This window comes from Rhinolophus sinicus, chromosome 7, assembly GCF_057876585.1.
Source record: "Rhinolophus sinicus isolate RSI-liver-muscle chromosome 7, RSI-T2T, whole genome shotgun sequence".
Lineage (NCBI taxonomy): Eukaryota > Metazoa > Chordata > Mammalia > Chiroptera > Rhinolophidae > Rhinolophus > Rhinolophus sinicus.
In genome coordinates, this window is record NC_142507.1 from 1,627,668 (window position 1) to 1,646,774 (window position 19,107).

A 19,107-nucleotide genomic window follows, 5' to 3' on the forward strand; every position below is an offset into this window, starting at 1 on the left:
ATATAAGTATTTGAAAATTATTTGAAAATTAGTAATTTCCAAGGTGTTATACAAATGCTTAGACAAAGCTGAGTTAATCACTGCCAAATTTTTTTTAAAACTAGCACAAAGCGTTTCCAATATTTATATTAGTTAAGTGAAAAAATCCTTTAAAAACATTACTTCTCATGAGGATGTTGCTCTTATTCTTTAGAAATTAGTTTTCTAAATGCTTAGGTCTCCTTTTTTGAAGTTGAAACAGAAATTTAAAGCAATTAAGTGTCTTTGTATTACTAAAAGAAGAACTTAGACATGTTAAACAAAATTTTGTGGTAGTCTTGTTATTTTATTTGGCTTGATTGGGATTGAAAGAGAAGGAAGGGAAAGAGAGGAGTGGAGGGGACAAATAAGGAAGGACGAAAAATGGGAAAGGGGAAAAATTGCATTTTGGGTTCCAATGAGCACCCCTTTTAGAGTGCCTGGGAAGGAAGATTAAAGGATTCAACACTTGCTAAGATTGGAAGATTGTCAGCACTGTACAAAAAAATACTCTGACCACCCTATAATTTAGCAAAAGGATCTAATACATTGAGATTGAACATAGGGAAATTAAACTTCTTTCCAAACTATCTACAGTTTTCAAACAATGAAGGACTCGAAAGCTTTCAGCACTGTTTCCTTTTATTGATTATTGTGAATGTCAAGACATTCATTATTTATCCTGGGCCAGGATGCTATGCAACAAGAATCCATAGATACTGCTGAATGGCTCATTGGAAATGGTACTCGGATGCAACATTTTAACATTCAGTAGTTGTAGTTTTATTGCTTATTTATAAAATAAGAGGCAATTAATTTATAATTAAAGTATTACTTATTACCTCAATATAAGATAAGAAAGGTGATTTTTTAATTCTGTTATAATCTCCAGTATGACACTGAGCTGCAATAAATGGAATAGGAAAAGAGGCTCAAACTGAGAGGAACTTAAAACTTAAACTCTCAGTTGGAGAATAAATTGTGGGGGTATTCTACTACTTCATTAAACTTCAAAATGTCAGGGGTGCCCAAGTGATCACCTCCCTGTCATTGATCACTCATCTTAAGGAAACTAGTATTACCTGGGAGAAACAAACCCAGCACGAAGGACAGTAAGTTACGTGCCCAAGTGGGTGAGGGGCCAATGTCTGGGGGCACATGGCGGGCAGAGGAGTCAGAATGAGGAAGTTCAGAAGGGGGAGAAGGAAGAAGGAAGGGAGATAAGGAAAGTATTTTCAATGACAAGCTGTCTTCATTGCCCTGATTGTACACTTGCTGTGTTCTGGGGGGTCCAGTGCGAAGTGGTTAGAACCTGTGATCACAGCCCACAGAGGGCCTTAACATCACCTTGTCATGTTTTTCAAACTTAGTTTTACCCTCTTCATTTCTCCCATATTGAAGATCTCAAGTTCGTAACACTCCTTCCAGCTGACACCCTACCCCCTCCTCCCCACCCACCCCCACACACTAACCGCTACCACCACTCCATCGTTTACACCTCACGCCAACATCTAAATCTACTTCCAGGGAAAAAAATGATCTTGGTCATTTATATCTTTACATAAATTATATAATCCCTCTCCAAAAATCAAATTATGCTTAATTCTAATTGTGGAATGGAAAGCTTTTCCCTAATTGAGAAATTTTGTATGTCATCAAACATGGGGAGGTGCTAAGGAGGGAATGGAACAAAGGAATTAAACAATGGGCTGTCATTTTCTCTCTTTGTATAAAGTTGTCCTTGCCCTAGTCAAAGCCACCACCCAGTACTAGCTTGAAATATGCTTCCTGTTCCTCTCATTAAAGAGAGTTACTTATCCTCAACCCTGGGCTCATGTTCCTGCTCAACACAGGTAGACTCAGAAGGGTCGTTTTGCCCTGATGAAGATGGTATTTATACTTAGTTTCCAAGGAACACCTAAATACCATCTAGAAATATCTTCATTTACAAATGATTTGAATCTGTATATAAAAATGGGTAAATTTATTAATTTTCAGGAACATGATGTAGAATCTGGAAATTATGCATCACACAGTTTTATGTTGATTCCTGGCGGGACTCTGGAACGGATTGTTAAACATGATTTTTGAGCACTTAGGAAATAAAATGGTGTCCTACATAGCAAATGGGGTTTAGTAAAACAAAACAAAAAAGCCCAGTTAACCTCATTTTAGAAAAGAGTTTAACAATCTCTTAGTATATCTTTTCAAAGAAATGGAGAAATGTGTTCAGTGAATTCATAATTAGCCGAAAAAGTGCCCCTATTAAATTTTAATAAATGAACCAGTGTAAAGCTGATCACTAATGATATAAATACAGACTCTATACTTTATATTGTGTAGCTCAACAGTTTTTTCAGTGACTAGGAGAAAGCCATAGATGACACAAGTCCCAAATCTAGAAAGGAAACAAAATAAGGTAGGAAAGCTAATATGTTTGTGATAGGGTAAATAGAATAATAGAGTGGAATAATAGATTAAAACAAGCGGTACGAACGTAACTTGATTCTTATCTTCAGACTTCCACGTACTGTTCTGGTAGACTTGGACACGTTGCTTACTTTGCTGAGACCTCAGTTACCCCATCTCGAAAGGAGAATTATCACATCTGAGAAGCCTCACTCATGGGATTATGAGAATCAAATGAGGCAAGAAGAGTGGGGGGAAAAGCGCTTTTGAAATCAGGAAGTACAATTCAAAAGTTTTTTGCAAATGTACTAGAGAGAAATGTAGAGTTCTAAATAAAAGTTTTAAATATTTGATCACTTGAATACAGACAAAGGGAGAGTCATATAGAAGAGCTGGGAGACAGGGAGAGTCATATAGAAGAGCTGGGAGACAGTTGAGGAAAATGACTTAATATGAGCAAACATTGGGACTTAACTAATTCAAAACGCAATAATAATAACAATAATAGCAGAATGCACAGTACCACTCTCATTTGTGTTAATCAAAACACATCTGCAGTATTCGCTTTGCTTCTTGGCATTACTTGTTAAGAAGCACTCTGACAAATGGAGCTCCTCCCGAGAGAGGCGCCCACAGCAATGGGGAAGGGAGCTCAGTGTCTTGCCAAGACGAGGACATCCTCAGGGACTTGGGATCTGGGAAAATTAAGCATCATGATGGGGAGGGATTGATGATTGTCTTCAGATAATATTGTCCACTGCATGGAAGAGGGGTTAGATTTGTCCTGTGTAGCTTCAGGAAACAAACTGAGGATCAGTTATGAAATTTAACTTAACCTTGGTCCACAATAAATACTGTCCCAGTTAAGAGAATGAAAAGACAAGCCACAGACTGGAAAAAAAATATTTGCAAAACACCTATCTGATAAAGGACTCTGATCCAAACTATACAAAGAACTCTTAAAACTCAACAATAACAAAACAAACAACCCAATTATCAAAAAAGAAAAGAAAAGAAAAAACAGAAAAAAACTGATCGAAAGAATCGAACAGACTCTTCACCAAAGAAGATACACAGGTGGAGAGTAAGTGTATGCTTGACATCATTTGTCATCAGGAAAATGCAGTTAAAACAACAGAGAGACCTTTGTTGCACCCTTATTGGGACGGCTGTAATTCAGAACACAGACAACATCAAATGCTCGCGAGCGTGTGGAGCAACAGGAGCTCTCGTTCATTTCTGATGGGAATCAAAACAGTGCAGCCACTGTGCAAAACTGTTCAGCCAATTTCTTACAAAGCCAAACATCGGCTCTCCCTCCGATCCAGCAAGCACGCTCCTAGGTATTTACCTAAAGTTGAAAACGCATGTCCACACAAAACCATAAACACAGATATTTATGGCAGCTTTATTCATAATTGCCAAAACTTGGAAGCAACCAAGATGTCTTTCAGTAGACAAATGGGTAAATAAACTGTGGTCCATCCACACAATGCACTATTTAGTGACCAAAAAAATGAGCTATCAAGCAACAAAAAGGCATGAAGGAAACTTTACTGTATATTGCTACCTAAAAGAAGCCAGTCCAAAGAGGCCACACACTGTATGATTCCAACCATAGGACATCCTGGAAAAAGCAAAACTGTAGAGACAGTGAAAAGATCAGTGGTTGCCAATGGTGGGGAAGGGACGTCGGGATGAGTAGTTAGAGCTCAGGGTATTTAGGACAATGAAGCTATTCTGTGTGACATTGTAATGGTAGATTCACATCGTTATGCATTTGTCAAAAACCATAGAACTGTATAACCATGGAGTAAATCCTAATGTAAACTGCGGGCTTTAGTTAATAATCAGTATCCGTTCATCAGTTGTAACACATGGACCACACTAGTGCTGACGCACACAAACAGGCAATGGCGTGGGGACGGCGACACGAAAGAAGCTCTCTGCACTTCCTGCTCAAGGCTGCTGTAAACCTACACTGCACTCAAAAATAAAATCTTTGTGGATAATAACAAAGTCTACTAATTTGAAAGATCTTACCAGTAGTGAGAGCTGTCTATGGAACGGGCTGCTTGCAGTGGCAAGCAATTACTATACGTGACAGAGTTCAGAGAGCGTTCGAATGCCATCGCCCTGAGTGAGGAGAAAGGTTTCTTTCTTTGAGTGGAAGGCTATACTGCACGGCCCCTAAAGGCCCCATCACACCCTTATTCCATGAGAAATGGTCGTGGCACAGCACAGCTAATCAGATTACCGCCTGTGTTTCTCACAGCTTCCGAGGCCACCAGGTGTGCCTGTGCTCCCACCGCTGTCTGTCGCTCGCTCCTAATCCTGACAGTTCTGGCAGGTCGGGATGTGTGTGTGTCTGAGGCAGAACTGCTCCCCTTCCCGGCATGCCACCAACTGCTGCAGGGTGAAACCACTCATATTCTAGTGGAATCGGTATGGACGGTTAGGATACTATGCTTTTCATCTAAGATAAAGGCTACAAGTTTATTAGTAAACAGACATTTCTTTTGAAATGGCATGCCCAAGGGTAAGCGTCTGGCTCTATGAGGAATATATTTCTAAAATGTGAAGGGAGGAATAATGTTAGCCAGCGTTTTTTGTTTGTTTGTTTTTCAGTACGTGAGCTTTCCTTATCCTAACAGTTGAGGTGCTACCCTTTGAAAATCTACTAAAAATATATGACATTTTTCTCCACTAAAAAATACGTATGAACATTTTTTAAATTGTGTGCAATTTCAGGGGCTCCTGAAATTTTTGAAACTAATCTGAGAACCTCTCGGTAACCCATGGACCCTAAGTTAAGAACCATCCAAGACCATATTCAGCACTTGGCTTGAGAGCTCCGACCTCTATGCTTGCCCTCACGCTGTTTCTTCCACTCACATGCTCTCCCACCTGCCTCCTGCGGGGCCACCAACTCCATTATCTGACCCCATAATGACTAACCAGCTTTCCATCACCTGAGTAAGCAGTTTAAGAGCCTAGTATTCCCTGTACTAGGAACCATAATAATCCCAGCCAGTCACCAGTCGCAGGACACCCTGCGTCCAGCTTATTGCTGGAAAGCAAACACAAATTTCTGTTTCCCAAAGGCTACGTACATAAATCTGCTGACAATTACCTCCTCTTCTCAAACACCAAAGAAGAGCAGAGCCATAGGGGGTCTGCAGTATTTTCAGCTGTGAACTCTTTGGCATTGCTTTTGCAGCTGGCTCGTAGCCAATAGGATTCTGTCACATTCGCTAAGAGGAGTCAAGCTGCAAACGCAAATTTCTGTGACTGTCGATGTCCCTGTTTCCATAAAAACCTGTGATGCACATCCAGGATCTGTCCTGACTGCAAACAGAGCGAGTAGGAGCTCCCTCAACCGCACCCCCGGGGCTCAGGAGGACGTGCTCCCTCTCTGTGCGGTTCCCGCTCCAGAAGGGGTTACTGGACTGAATGTCTAGCGTAAACCAGTGTGTGGCAGCCCGTACCATACACGTTCTCTACCGTGAAGCGTGATGACTGTTCGTCAGGAGAGTGGCCTGCCTCTCTGGAAAGCCTCGGACATTTTTGTTACAGAACCGTGTGGTGGTCTTGGCTTCCCACATTTTCCTCTTAAAGAGTAAAGTGTTTCCCTGTCGCTCATCATGTTTTCTCCCCTGTAAAATATTAGCTCCGCCTTACACATGAGCAAACCAAGTGTGAGCTGACGTCAGCCCTTTTGCACAAACTCACCTTCCAGCACATATTCAACTAGGACCCAAAAGACTAGATTCTTACTCAGTGTTGTTACATGAACTCTGAGTGTTCTCCATTTTTTAAGAGAAGTAATTCACTGTAAGACCCTTTCAGCCTCTTAAAATCAGAATACTCACCTTTTAAAGGTCAACAGACATTGAGTTCTAATTGTTTCCATTTTCTCTTCTGGAGCTCTGTCACAGTTGGTTTATGACCTTCTGTCACCTATCTTCCGTGCATGATTTTCAGTTAGACGGGCTGGGCCTCAGTTAACTGAGGGGTGTAATTGTAATAACACCCATCTCATTGAGAATCATGTGTGATATGGACAACAGCTAGATTTCAAGAAAAGTTAGGACTTTTTGTCCTTCCCTCAAAAAGAGGAAAAGGGTGCTTAAGCCAAAGAAACAGTGCGGCTCCTGCCAACACTACACATTTAAGCTTGCAAGACTAGTCTTTCGGAACAATGTGTCTCAAACTTGAATGTGTGCAGCCACATTATCTGAGGAGCTTGTCAACATGCAGACTATGCGTCAGGAGACGTGGGTGGAGCCTGAGATTCTGCATTTCTGACACGCTCTCAGGGCCAGCACCACAGGTGCTCAGGCCACTCTGAGAAGCAAGGTCATCCCACGCCGTGCTTCTGTCTGAGAGTCCTGACTGTAACGGAGCAGGCAGCCTGCCGTCAGGTCAGTGGCAGTGTTTCGTTAATGAACTTTGAATGTGGGGTAATCATGGATTTACATGCACTTGTAAGAAATCATGTGGGAAGTTCCCTTTTACCCTTTACCCAATGGTAACGTCTTGCAAAACTACAATACAATATCACAACCAGAATATTAGTGTTGATAATCCACTAATCTTATTACGATCACTCCAGCTTCACTTGTACTTATTTGTATGTGTGTATGGATTTAGTTTTATGTACTTGTACCACACGTGTAAGTTCATGTATCCATCGCCACAGTCAAGATACAAAACAGTTCAGCAAAGACCTCTCCTGTTGCCCTTTCATACCCACACGCATCTCCCTCTCTACCCCACATCCTGTCTCCGCCCTGCCCCCCCATAATCACTAATGTGTTCTCTAGCGTTATAATTTTGTCATTTCGAGAATGCTACATAAATGGAATCATGCGATATTTAACCTTTACAGATGGGCTTTTAATCAGTATAATTCCCTAGAGATTCATGCAAATCGTGTGCATCAATGATATTATTTTCTCTTTTTTTCTGAGTAGTAGTCCATTATATGATTGTACCATAATTTAACCATTCAGTCACATAACTTGTTTCCAGTTTGGAGTTATTACAGCTAAAGCTGCTATAAACATTTGTGTTCAGGTTTTGTATGAATACAAGTTTTGTTTTCTCCGGAGTAAATGTCCAAGTGTGCAGTTATTGGGTCATGTGACAATTGCATGTTTAGTTCTATAAGAAACTGCCAAACTTTTCCAGAGTGACTGTACCATTTTATATTCCAACTAGCAATGCATGAGTGACTCAATTTCTCCACAGCCTTACCAGAATTTGGTGGTGTCACTAGTCTTTACTTTAGTTATTCCAATAAGCGTGTAGTGATATCTCCTTGTGGTTTTGATTTGCATTTCTTAACAGCCAGTGATGTTGTACATCTTTTCATGTGCTTATTTGCAGTCTATGTCGCCTCTTCCATGAACTGTCTGTTCATGTCTTTTGCTCATTCTATAATTGGATTGTTTTGATTCTTTTACTCTTAAGTTTTGAGAGTTCTTTATATATTCTGGAATTTTGCTGGATATGTAGCTTGCAAATGTTTTCTCCCTCTCTTTTGTCTTTCATCCTAACAAGATCTTTCATGAGAAGCTTTTACATATTGATCAGATGCAATTTACAATTTTTCCTTTTATCAACTGTGCTTTTGGTGTCAAATTTAAGAATTATTCTTCTAGCCCCAGGCCCAGAAGATTTATTTTCCGAAAATATTTATAGTTTTATTTTCTTACAGTTAAGTTTATGATCCATATTGAGTTAATTTTTGTATAAAGTGTGAGGTTCAAATTGAAGTTCAGTTTCTTGCCTTGGACGTCCAATTGCCCCAGCACCATTTGTTGAAAGAGCTATCCTTCCTCCTTTGAATTGCTTCTGCACCTTTTGTCAAAACTCAGTTGGTGCCTTTTTAATGGTGGCACGAATATCCTGCAGGTCTGTCCCCAGCGGGAGATAACTGACAGCAGTGAAGACAATGGCAGTGACCCAGTCAGTACAAATAATTGATGAATATGTAATCATTAATAGGGAAGGGAAGTTACTAGGGTCTGCTTCATCTGAAGGAAAGTTCCAGCGTAGAGGCAGACGGCTAGCACTGACTTTCAGAAGTTACCAGCAACTTGTTTAATGCCATCTTGCTCTTTATTAATCTACTTCCAATAGGCACTTCATCCTTTCATTTAGTGGCTTCAAGGTAAACAACTCCTTGACTTTTATCCTCACATCCAGCCTCCTTCTTAAACACGTTTGGTTTGGGTCTTCAGTGCTTCAGATCAACTTGAAGCCTCCGTGCATTTGGAAGAAGGCACAGAAGACACCACGAATGTGACACTCAGAATAGCCCTCAAGTACATGCACTGTCCTCCCCTTTATGTCAACATCAAGCTGAGTATTCATTTTACATTATTTCTTTATTAGATACCGTTAATTATTCACCTGGAATATAAATGCTGTCTCTCTCTGCTTTCAGAGAAAAGAAGCTGTGCAAATATTTTCCAGTCAGGGAAATGGTTCCCTGCTAACGTGTACTACTCACCCACTCTGAGCGAACCATCTGCCCATGGAGGTGGCCCGGCCACACACTGAAGCCCCAAGTTGTAGAAGGCAGGGCATGGGAGCCCGGTGTCCAGGCTTCCCAAGCTGGCCGCAGTCCCACTGGTACAGGCCGCCAGCGTGCAGCCCTCAGTCAGTGTGCAAAGCATGGCCGACTCCTCGTCTGCTGCTCGGGCCCTGGCTTCTGCTCCCAGGCCCGGCCTGCGTTCCTCCTGCTGTTTCTGTTGCTCTGCGGCTCTCCTGGGGGGTTGCTCAGCGACTCAGACAGCCTTGGGACCCCTCTCTCCACAGATCTCCTCTCTTCACATTTAAGTTACTGCCTTCCTCCAGAGGGAACCCCTACCTGTCAACCCCCCACATTCCTCTGCACTGACATCCCCACTAAAGAATCAGCCTCTGCATGCTGACCTTCTGCTTCCATCTCAGGCCACCGTCACACGTGCTGCTGCTGAGGGAATGACAAGTCTGCTTCAGGGTCGTGGACATTTATTTGAGGGAGTTGCAATTTCTCTCCCTTCCTCTTGTCACGTCTGCCTCTTGCTGCCCGCTGTTTCATTCCCAGTTTACTCATAAGGGAGAAGGTACTGAGCTAGTCAGAACCCAACCATTGAGTGGTGCTTGGGGTCCTGGAGCCCAGCAGGGCAGCCGGCCTCGCCTTTTCTCTGGGCGGTTTTCTCTCCCACCAGGCACCGTTACTTCTGACGAAAGAGTCCCACTCATCAGCGTGGGGAGGTGGGTGAGCAGACCCACGATCTGATCGCCTGTGGGAGGAAATGGCTGCTTTCTCTTCAGCACGTGGCTCCAAATTTAGATTCGGGGAGGGTTGCAGAGTCTTCTGTAGCCTCAAGGCCTAAACTGAATTTCTCACTTTAACTTTCACCAGAGCTCTACATTCTCTGCCAACAAAAATCCCAACTCCTTCATCTGCCTGCACCTTGAAACCTTTTTACCTTATAAATTATATTTCTGGGGTGGAAGGAGAGGCACCACCTGACATACAAATGGAATTTGCTGCTGGCTCAGCCGGCAGAGCTGTGCTTGGCAGGTGACATCTCCCTGAACAAAGCGAAGAGCTTGCCAGCAGGGAGCCAGGGAAAATCACTCTTCCTTAGAAGGTCCAGGTCTTGCTTTCTTAGCTTCTGCTGTCCGGTTGTGTCAGATGCCAACCTAATACTTTTTAGTTACAGGATGTTTTCCCACCTCTGGACGCTCTTAGAATTTTTGTCTTTAATCTTGGTGTCCTGAGATTTACGTCAGTATTAGGTCTGAGTTTGCTTTCATTCATCTCACTTGCACTTGGTGACCTTTTTGAATCTGAAGACATGTGCATTTCTTCAGCTCTGGAAAAGCGTTTCTCTATAGTTTCTTTGACTAATCTACGTCCTTTTGTTCCTCGGTTCTCTCCTCTGGGAACTTATGTCACGTGCTAGAACGTCTAGATTGATCCCTCACGCCTTCTTGCCTTGTCCTGCACACTTTTGCACTCATCCTTCCGCTCTGCCTTCTGGGAGAGTCCTTCAGCTCACGTGCTTCATTGTCATCCATCCTACAATTTAGCTCATTTTATATCTGTTTTGTTTTTGTTGTTTTTTGATTTTTGGATGATAAAATTTTTTATCTCTAAGTCTCTAGCTGATTCTCTTTCACAACCTACTCCAATTATCTCTGTGAAGCTATTAATTATTGTCTATTTTGTTCATTCTGCTTCCTCAGGTTTTCGTTTTTCTCTGTTCACTAGAGTGCTTCAGACAGTGTTGAGTTTGCGCAGTTGTTCGGTAATTCTTGGCTTGTGTGAGCATCTTTGTACTTGAAATTGCCCAAACCTTGTGTAGATACATCAGCAGTGTATACAAAGAGGGGCACTAGGAATGGTCTACCTTGGGGATAGAAGCATCTTATCAACAACATCGTTCAGAATTATGAGTACATAGTGATAATAAAAAGCAGACCAACTTTTAGTCCATTTGTAGCTTTTTATTTAATTCCCTGCAGACAATACACCCCTTTACTGCCTGCACCTGGGCAAGCTCATTCCCACTGAACCCCCTCTTACTCACCTCCTCACCTCACCCCACTGGGCGGGAAGCCATTGCTGTACATTCCGTTCCGTGTCTTCTGTTCCTCATACAGTGGTTGAGGGAGAGAAACACTGCCAGGAGCAGTGTCCCACCGCGTGGTCCACGCACGGGGCCTCCACTCCTCGCGTTGTATCCACTCTGCCTCTCCCGGCCAATCCCATCTCACTGCCCCACCCTGGAGGCAGTGCCTTCCCTCCGGTCAGGGCGGCTGTGCTGAGGAGGAAGGCAGCCTCCCTCCCGACCCGGAATGTGATTCCCGTGTCTACACCGACAGTGGACCATGGCCCCTGCTGGCCCCTTGCACCCATCCCCTCCAAGGGTAGGACACTTCCAGAACACCTCTCATTTTGCAACACATATCTCCTGTGAGTGTTTGGGGCCATGGTTTTCTTTACTAAAATTAACAATGGCACTGTTCTGAGCACGTCACAGTTTGTGAGAATTAAATGAGTTAACATGAACCCATGCTCTTTGTGTCTTAAAGAAACTTCTCAAATTTCCTGTTTTCCAGCTCACAGTTTCCTGCTTTCTAGCATTGTAGAGTTTTTTAAAAAATTCTCTTTTCTGTCATTTCAAGAGATTTATGGCATTCAGCCGATTATCTTGATCCAGTTTTTCATCTGTTTCTTTAAAAAGCTTTACCCCTTTTTTCTAGGCATGCATGCATTCTGTAATAGTCAGCTCAGGCAGCCATAACCGAATTCTGCTTAAACAACAGAAATTCATTTCTCCCAGTTTGAGAGGCTGGACATTCAAATTGAAGTGCCTTCAGGGCTGGTTTCTGGTGAGACCTCTCTTCCTGGCTCTTGATGGCTATCTTCTTGCTGTGGCCTCATGTGGCCTTACTTCTGTGCGTGCAGAGAGAGACAGAGAGAGAGAGAGAGCCGTGTGGCGTCTCTTCCTCTTCTTACAAGGACACCGATCCTGTCAGACTAGGGCCCCACCCCACCCTTGTGACCTTCATTACCTCCTAAGGGCCCAACTGCAGCCACTCGGGGGCTTAGGGCATCAGCATATGGGTGTTGGGGGGACAGAAGGCAGTCCATTGCACATTCTGATACATCGGTTTTTAGGTAAAGAAAAGAATTTACTCAGAAGACGCGAATAAGTAAGAACAAATGTAAGGGCATATGTGAAATGAGAGAGGAATATTAACTAAAGGACCTTCACAGAAAACGCGTATTGTGTTATCTTTCCTCATGCAAAGGACGTGTGCAGTAGATCTTTGTTGAATAAATGAATGAGACGTTCAAGATGCACCTCAGAACTTCAAACCACCAGTTTTCAGGAACATTTGTGAACTTACTCTTTGACTCTTTCAGGCTGCCACTACATGGGAAAAAATGATGAAAACTTGGTTTTTGCTTACTTTACTCTCAGAAAATACCTGCAATCATTAAGGAATTTAAGGTGTGTGTTGAAATGAGATGCATTAGCGTTGTGACTATGTGATGTTGACATTGATAGTGCACTCATGTCTGTCCAGTGGGGGTGCGATCTGGGAAAGCTCGCTCTTCTTCTGTGTGTCGGTGTGTGTGCATATATGTGTGCGTGTGGGTCGGTGGGTATAAAGTTAGAACCAGTCGCAGTACTTTTGTAGCTTTTTTGTTACTTTAGTCTTAAAATAGTGGTTAAACTTTTTAACAAAGTTATATGCCACTACATCTATCGGCCATTAGAATGTGATTCACTAAATAAAAATAAACACCATTTGACACAACCGCCAGCACTTACGGATTAACAGACGAAAAGATCCAGAGAGTAGAGTGCTGGGAGAGGTTCCGAAACAAGCTTTGGAGCCCTAAATGCATTGTGGCATGTTCCAGGCAGATCAAGAATAATTCAGGGTAGGAAATCATGCATCATACTATCCATATGTATGTGACACGTGGACAAACCAACATGTACAAACAGTCGATAGGCACATGTGGAATGTGATAAACAACTCAGAACTTCACCTGTGACAAGGAAGCGAAGGGAGATGTGGTTGAGTGGCATCTATCCTGTCCCAAATTTGCTTAAAATGTATAGGTTGTACGGTAGACCACTACAAAATCAGAATTTTGTAATAATTTCAAGTATTTTCAATCAAAAATTTGCTCCTACAGAAATATTCACTCAGTCAAAGCAGGCTTCTTTGCTTCAAGTTACTGTTTGAGGACAACTATCTGATTTATCATTAACTATCGTGGAAACACAACAAAAGGAAAAGCCCTGCTCCTCTCTTCCCCCCAAACTCCTCAAAGTGGACTGTAATATTCTTTGCGTTATTCCTGTCTGTCATTCAACAAGACAGAAATAGCAGGTTTTCAAGGACTTTGTTCAATTGGAATTTTTTAATAAGTTAAGTCATTGAAAAATGAATGTAATTCTTAATTAAGCATTAAGAGGAATCTACCAAAGTTTGCAAAAGCCAACGTTTAGTTAAGGTTTATTAGAGGAAATAAATACCACCTTCAATTGAGTTTGGGAAATAATGAATGGAAATTCAAAATATTATTTAGAGAACAAAGGCAGATGCTACACACTTTTTTATAAAATACTTATTAAAACAAATGTGGAGAAAATGACAAAGCTTTATGACATTAGGCATTTCTCCAACCAATTTTCTTAAGACTCTGAAGTCTCACTTGCTTGAATGAAAGTCGCCCTCTCGTCCGCATCCTGCTCACTCTGTGTGCAGCGCAAGATACCACCGCCTTCCTTCTCCCGACGATTAGTTTCCCTGGGATTGTGACATTTCTCTCAGACCCACCTCTGTAATTGCTGCTTCTCTGCTCCTGTTCTTACAGTCCTCCTCGAATGTCAGCAAACTGCAAGATGTGGCCTCCCAGCCTTTCCTTGTTCTGTGCAGGCTCTTCCAGTCATCTGACCAACTGTGTCACCCGCTCTCCTCTCGGCAGGTGACTCTTGGTTCCACATGTCCAGCTCAGTCCTCTCTGCTGACTTTCAGACACACAGCCTCAACCGTCTGTGGGACCGAATGCACTGCTTCTTCATTCACACATCAGGTGTAACATACACAGAATTGAATGGATTTACAACTTACGCCTCCCTCTGAGTTGCCCATGTGGTATCACAGTTATCCACCTGCTAACTCCGTAAAATCGTTTCCTGGAGCTGCCGTAACAAATTACCACAAACTAAGTGGCTTAAACAGCAACCATTTATCCTCTCACAGTTCTGGAGGTCAGAGCCTGAGATTAAGGTCTCGGCAAGGCTGGGCCTCCTGAAAGCCCCAGGGAGGTCATGCTCCAGGCCCCCCACCCCACCCCGGCTGCTGCTGGCGGCCATGGCGTTTGTTGGCTTGTGGCTGCCTCACCTCCGTCTGCCTCTGTTGTCACATGGCGTCTCCCTGTTGTCTCCTCCCTGTCTTACGTGGCCTCCCTGTAAGGACACCAGGCATTGGGTGAAGGACCCACCTACTCCAGGACACCCTCATCTTAGATTACGTAGCTACATCAGTGAAGCCCGTTTCTAATTCAGGTCGTATTCTCTGTTCCATGGACATGAATTTTGGCAGAACACGAACCAAACTTGAAATTTCCTGCTGTTCCATTAACCCCCATGTTTTAACTCGACTCCCTGCCTTCCTCAAGTTATACTTCCTCTTTACCACAACTAATTAGCTTCTTTCTCTTTTCAATTATTTTTTCCAAAACATAGCTAATAATGCCTCTCTTTTGCTTAGAATTCGGCTGTGGTTTCCCATCAATTACAACTGACCTTTTTAAGCCAAATTAGAGGCAACTTGGGATCCTACATCAAAATGTTTGAGCCGTCACATGTTCCACAAGGCAGCAACTGACACACGTCTTCTCAGGCTGTTCACTTCTCCTGGAGTGTTTTCCCTTCACGTGACCAGAGTGCTGCTCACCCTTCAGATTCCTCTCAAATATCACCCCCATGTGAACGCGCCCCTGCCCACCCCCCATAAGATCCCTCGTCCTCTGTGGGCACTAACGCAGCAGTCCCTAACACAGCAGTCCCAGACTAGGGAACACGCATCGCCAGGTGGCCAGGAACACTTCCTAACACAGTTTCAGGAGAATCAGTTCCAAGATCCACGTCTGTGTGTGTACTCATCCTTCCAACTCGCATTCCTGAGCGCACCCACAGACAGGTCTCCTCTCCAGCCCCTTCACCGGGGCTTTCCCGCTTCACAAAGGAGGACTGCCGCTAGCCCACCCCAGTGTCAGCATGCTGCATCACCCCAGAGTGCAGACACCTCTGCATCCCCAAACACAGGGCAGCAGTCAATTACATCACTTTCTTTTTGCCTGTCTCTCCAATAGAATTATAGTAGTATTCCTCGTAATTCCTATTATTTTTCATCAACTTGTTTTTAAATGAGTTTTCTCTGTACCCTTATCGAAAAAGAAATAAATATTCTAACAATAATTCTTTATTTTCCCATAGGTACGTAAACAAATTTTAAATGCCTCATCCATCTCAGTAAGAGATAAGTGTCCAATCAGACTTTCCTTTCTACGCATATGTTTATCAAAATTTGTAAAAGATGAGTATGTTTACTGTTTACCAAATATTTCATCGAGGAATTATGATAAATAATTCTTCTAAAATATGTAATTAGTAATATGAATAAGGAATACCAAATAAGCTCAGATGAAGCATTGCTATATAAGGCACGTCCACTGGTTTCCTCTCTACCCCCATTTGATTTTCTTGTTTATCTCATGAAATATGTTTCTTCATGTCTATTTCCCTTTTTCCATTTGGTCACAAAATTACCTAAAGAAAAATACATTCCTAGCTTCTTTGTATATAGGCAGGGGAGAAGACGGGCAAAGATTACTCCAGAAAAGCAGCTGGAAACAAGGAAAAGACAACGAAACAGATTGGCATATAAATGCTCAGCTAAAACAAAAAGGGAAATGTCTACTGGTTGAAATAGAGCTATGTATTTGAAATGCTGGCACGTTTTCTAATACAATTTTCAGCATTTTAACCATGAGTTAAGGTAGATTTGCATAGTATAAACTGGTGTGGTTAAATGGTAATTATATGGTCAATTCGGGCTTTTAGATAATTCCAGAAAAAAAAATTATCCTTAGGTCTTAGGACTTGAATTAGACGTTTTGACAGTTTGAATATCTGACTCTACAGTTAATGATCCACCAACCCTCAACTTCACTTTTTATAGATTTTTTTTTCAGTGCATTGAGGCACATCAAATAAGGTCAAACAAAGGTTAGAAGAAGTGGGTTTATTTAGTCAATAAGCACTTATTAAAAACCTACCTTGTCCTAGGCTTGTGAAGTACAAAGAAAACTTAGTTTTTGACCTTGAGAACTTCAGTCTGTGATGATGTCACCCACATACATCTCTTCAAACATCCCATAAGCACTGGTGACACCAGGATCTTGCCATCAGACCTGTACTGCTGAATGCCTCGAGGTTATCACAGGCACGGTCCTGTCACACCAGAACCCTCAGGCACCTTCAATTGAACACATACACACACAAAAACTCATTTTTCCCCACACCCCCTGCATACAAACATGACTTTTCTGAATTCCTGTTTATATTAATGTCGTCTTCGTGAGTCTAGGCTCTTGTAATAGAAGCTTAGGAGTTAGTCTTGATTCCTTATTTGGATTTGTCCAAAAGATCCGGAAAGTTCAAATCCTTTGATTTCTGCGTATGTGTACTTCTTTAGCCCCTTTCCTTTCCCTCCTCAGCTCTGTCTGAACCCATTCGCTTTCCTTGCCTCCTGCGTTTACGCCCTTCTTCTTCAACTCTGCCACTATCGCTGCATCTCCAAGACTTGCACCTGCTCACACGGGCTCCCATTAGCCTACAGTTATGTCCAGACTCCTGAGCCGGTCACGTAGGAGCCATCCTAACCCTGCCCACTCACCTTTCCACCTAACCAGCACCCCCCCAACCCCGCCCCTCCGTGTGCCCTCTGTTCCAGCCACACCAAGTGCTTGCTGACGTGTTGTGCTCTCTCACGTCTTTCAGCGTATTGTTCTCTGGCCTGGAAAGCCCTTCCATTTCCCTGCCTCAGGCCTTCTAATCCTGTCAGAACTTGGGTGCTTGCTCTGGGAAGCCCCTCCTTGATCCCCAGGCCGAGTTCCATAGTGAACATAGCACTTCGTACATATCTTTCTTAGTTACTTATTTACATTCCGGCCTCCCATGAAACTCTGAGCATCCATAGGGATAGTCCCTTTCTACATCACCTCTATATTCCCAGTATGTACAGTGGAAACTCAGAAACTGTTTGATAACAAATTAGTGAATAAACTTCTAGGCATGCTAAGATACTAAGAAGAAATCTATGAAATGATACATATGACAATACTTCTTAATCATAAGAAAAAAGAGTTGTTCTGGGTTGGGGCATACAGCCCCCCCCCCCTTTTCTGTGTTGTTTGAGATGTGCAGATTTCCTTCCACTGCAGCTCAGTCTTCGCCGTTCTAGAGAAGACCAATACAGGTCTTAGTGGGACGCCTTGAGGAATCATGATGCTCAGGCAGGACTTTGGACATTTGAAAGAGGTATAAATTATACTGTGATGCTAGGAAGGGAAGGAAGAAAGTACCAGGGTGTGGGGATGTGTAAACAGTACTGAGATGCCATGTCTGTGTACCCGGGGGGCACGGGGCACCAGTGGACAGGCCTCATCCTGGGCTTCTCCTTACAGGAAATCCACAGGTTACCCATGTGAACCCAGTGTGTTCCAGTTTGCAGAGAGATGCAGGGGCAGGGGCAGGGGCAGGTGTGAGGAGGTGAGAAGGGACAGACCGCGAGGGTGTCAGAAGGCAGGTAGAGAGGGATGAGGGCTCTGAGGAAGCCCGTGTGGACACTCAGCCCTTTGTGAGGTACACTACTGTCCGTCGTACACCCTGTGTTAGTCTGTTTGTCTGTTTTGTTAGAAGGGGGGTTCATTCGGGCACACTACTGCCGCACAGCAAACGATCACAAACTTGGTGACTAAAACAACACCCACTGAACAGCTCACAGCTCCACAGATCAGAAGGCGGGTGGGCTTAGCTGGCTTCTCTGCGTATGGCCTCACACAGCGGAAACCCAGGTGTCGGCCAGGCCAGCCTGGGCTCCTGCCTGGAGGCACCAAGAAGAACCGGCTTCCAGGCCTGCTCCCATGATTGGCAGGATGCAGTTCCTGTGGCTGGAGGCCCAGGTCCTTGTCTCCTTGCCATCCGCTGCCAGGAATCCCTTTCGGCTCCCAGAGGCCTCATGCAGTTCTTTTCAGGGGCCCCTTTCTCAAAAGTCAAAAACGCAGAATTTCACCCAGGTAAAAACCCCCTGTGCTTCCAACCTCTGACTTTGTGCTCTGAGACCAGCCGGAGAAACTGCTTTTAAAGGGAGGCTCGCCTGTGTAATCTTCTCTTCAGGTCAGCTGGGCCACAGGACACAAACTAAGTCCCGTTGTAAAATCCACCATCTTCATGTCCCCAGGGTTATGCAGGACATGTACACCCAGGGCCACCTTCGAATTCCACCTACCAGGCCAGCTAAAGCTTGTTTTCTTCCAGTAATACAATTCAGTGGCAAAAGCACCATCATCAGGACCCAGTGTGGTGAGGAAGGACCATTAGCGCCCAATGTGGATGCTGACCCTTCCCTGGCCCGGCTCAGGGCACCAGTGCTGTTTCCATCAGCTTGATGCTCGGCTTATCCTACTCAGTCGCGAAAGGAGCGGTTAATATTGAGCACGCAGCGGAGATGAAAAGACTTCATCCCTTCCTGTGTCTCCCCGTGGGCCTGTCTCTATCGCCTTTTTTCCTCTTTCAGTGCAAAATGCCAACCACTTGGAGCCCCTGTGATAAACGCGCGCGCGGACGCCCAGCTGCACGAGCTGGTGAGAAGGCTGCGACAAAGGACGGCCCTCTACAGGCAGCGGCTGGAGCAAGGAGACGCGTGCTCTCCCGAGGCCAGCGCCGGAGCCGGTGAGCGGGGTCCGCCAGGAGGGGACGTGCGCTTGGGGAATGTCTTAGTGTGGGTTCCCCAGAAGCAGACCCAGAGACAATGACTCCGGTTCACGTAGTTGGTCCTGGACCTGAGAGCGGGCCAGAG

The 19,107-nt window shown here is 43.8% G+C and overlaps 1 protein-coding gene across 6 annotated transcripts in view; it reads left to right on the forward strand.

The window, feature by feature from the left end:
* The window catches only part of CNGB3 (cyclic nucleotide gated channel subunit beta 3), a 138,013-nt gene that overhangs the window by 32,528 nt on the left and 86,378 nt on the right, over nucleotides 1-19,107 (forward strand). For all 6 annotated transcript variants that reach the window (XM_088799336.1, XM_088799337.1, XM_088799334.1 and 3 more), the window contains one exon: nucleotides 18,826-18,980. In XM_088799336.1, the coding sequence (XP_088655462.1) occupies nucleotides 18,826-18,980 (155 nt within the window). The remainder of the gene's footprint in view (nucleotides 1-18,825; nucleotides 18,981-19,107) is intronic.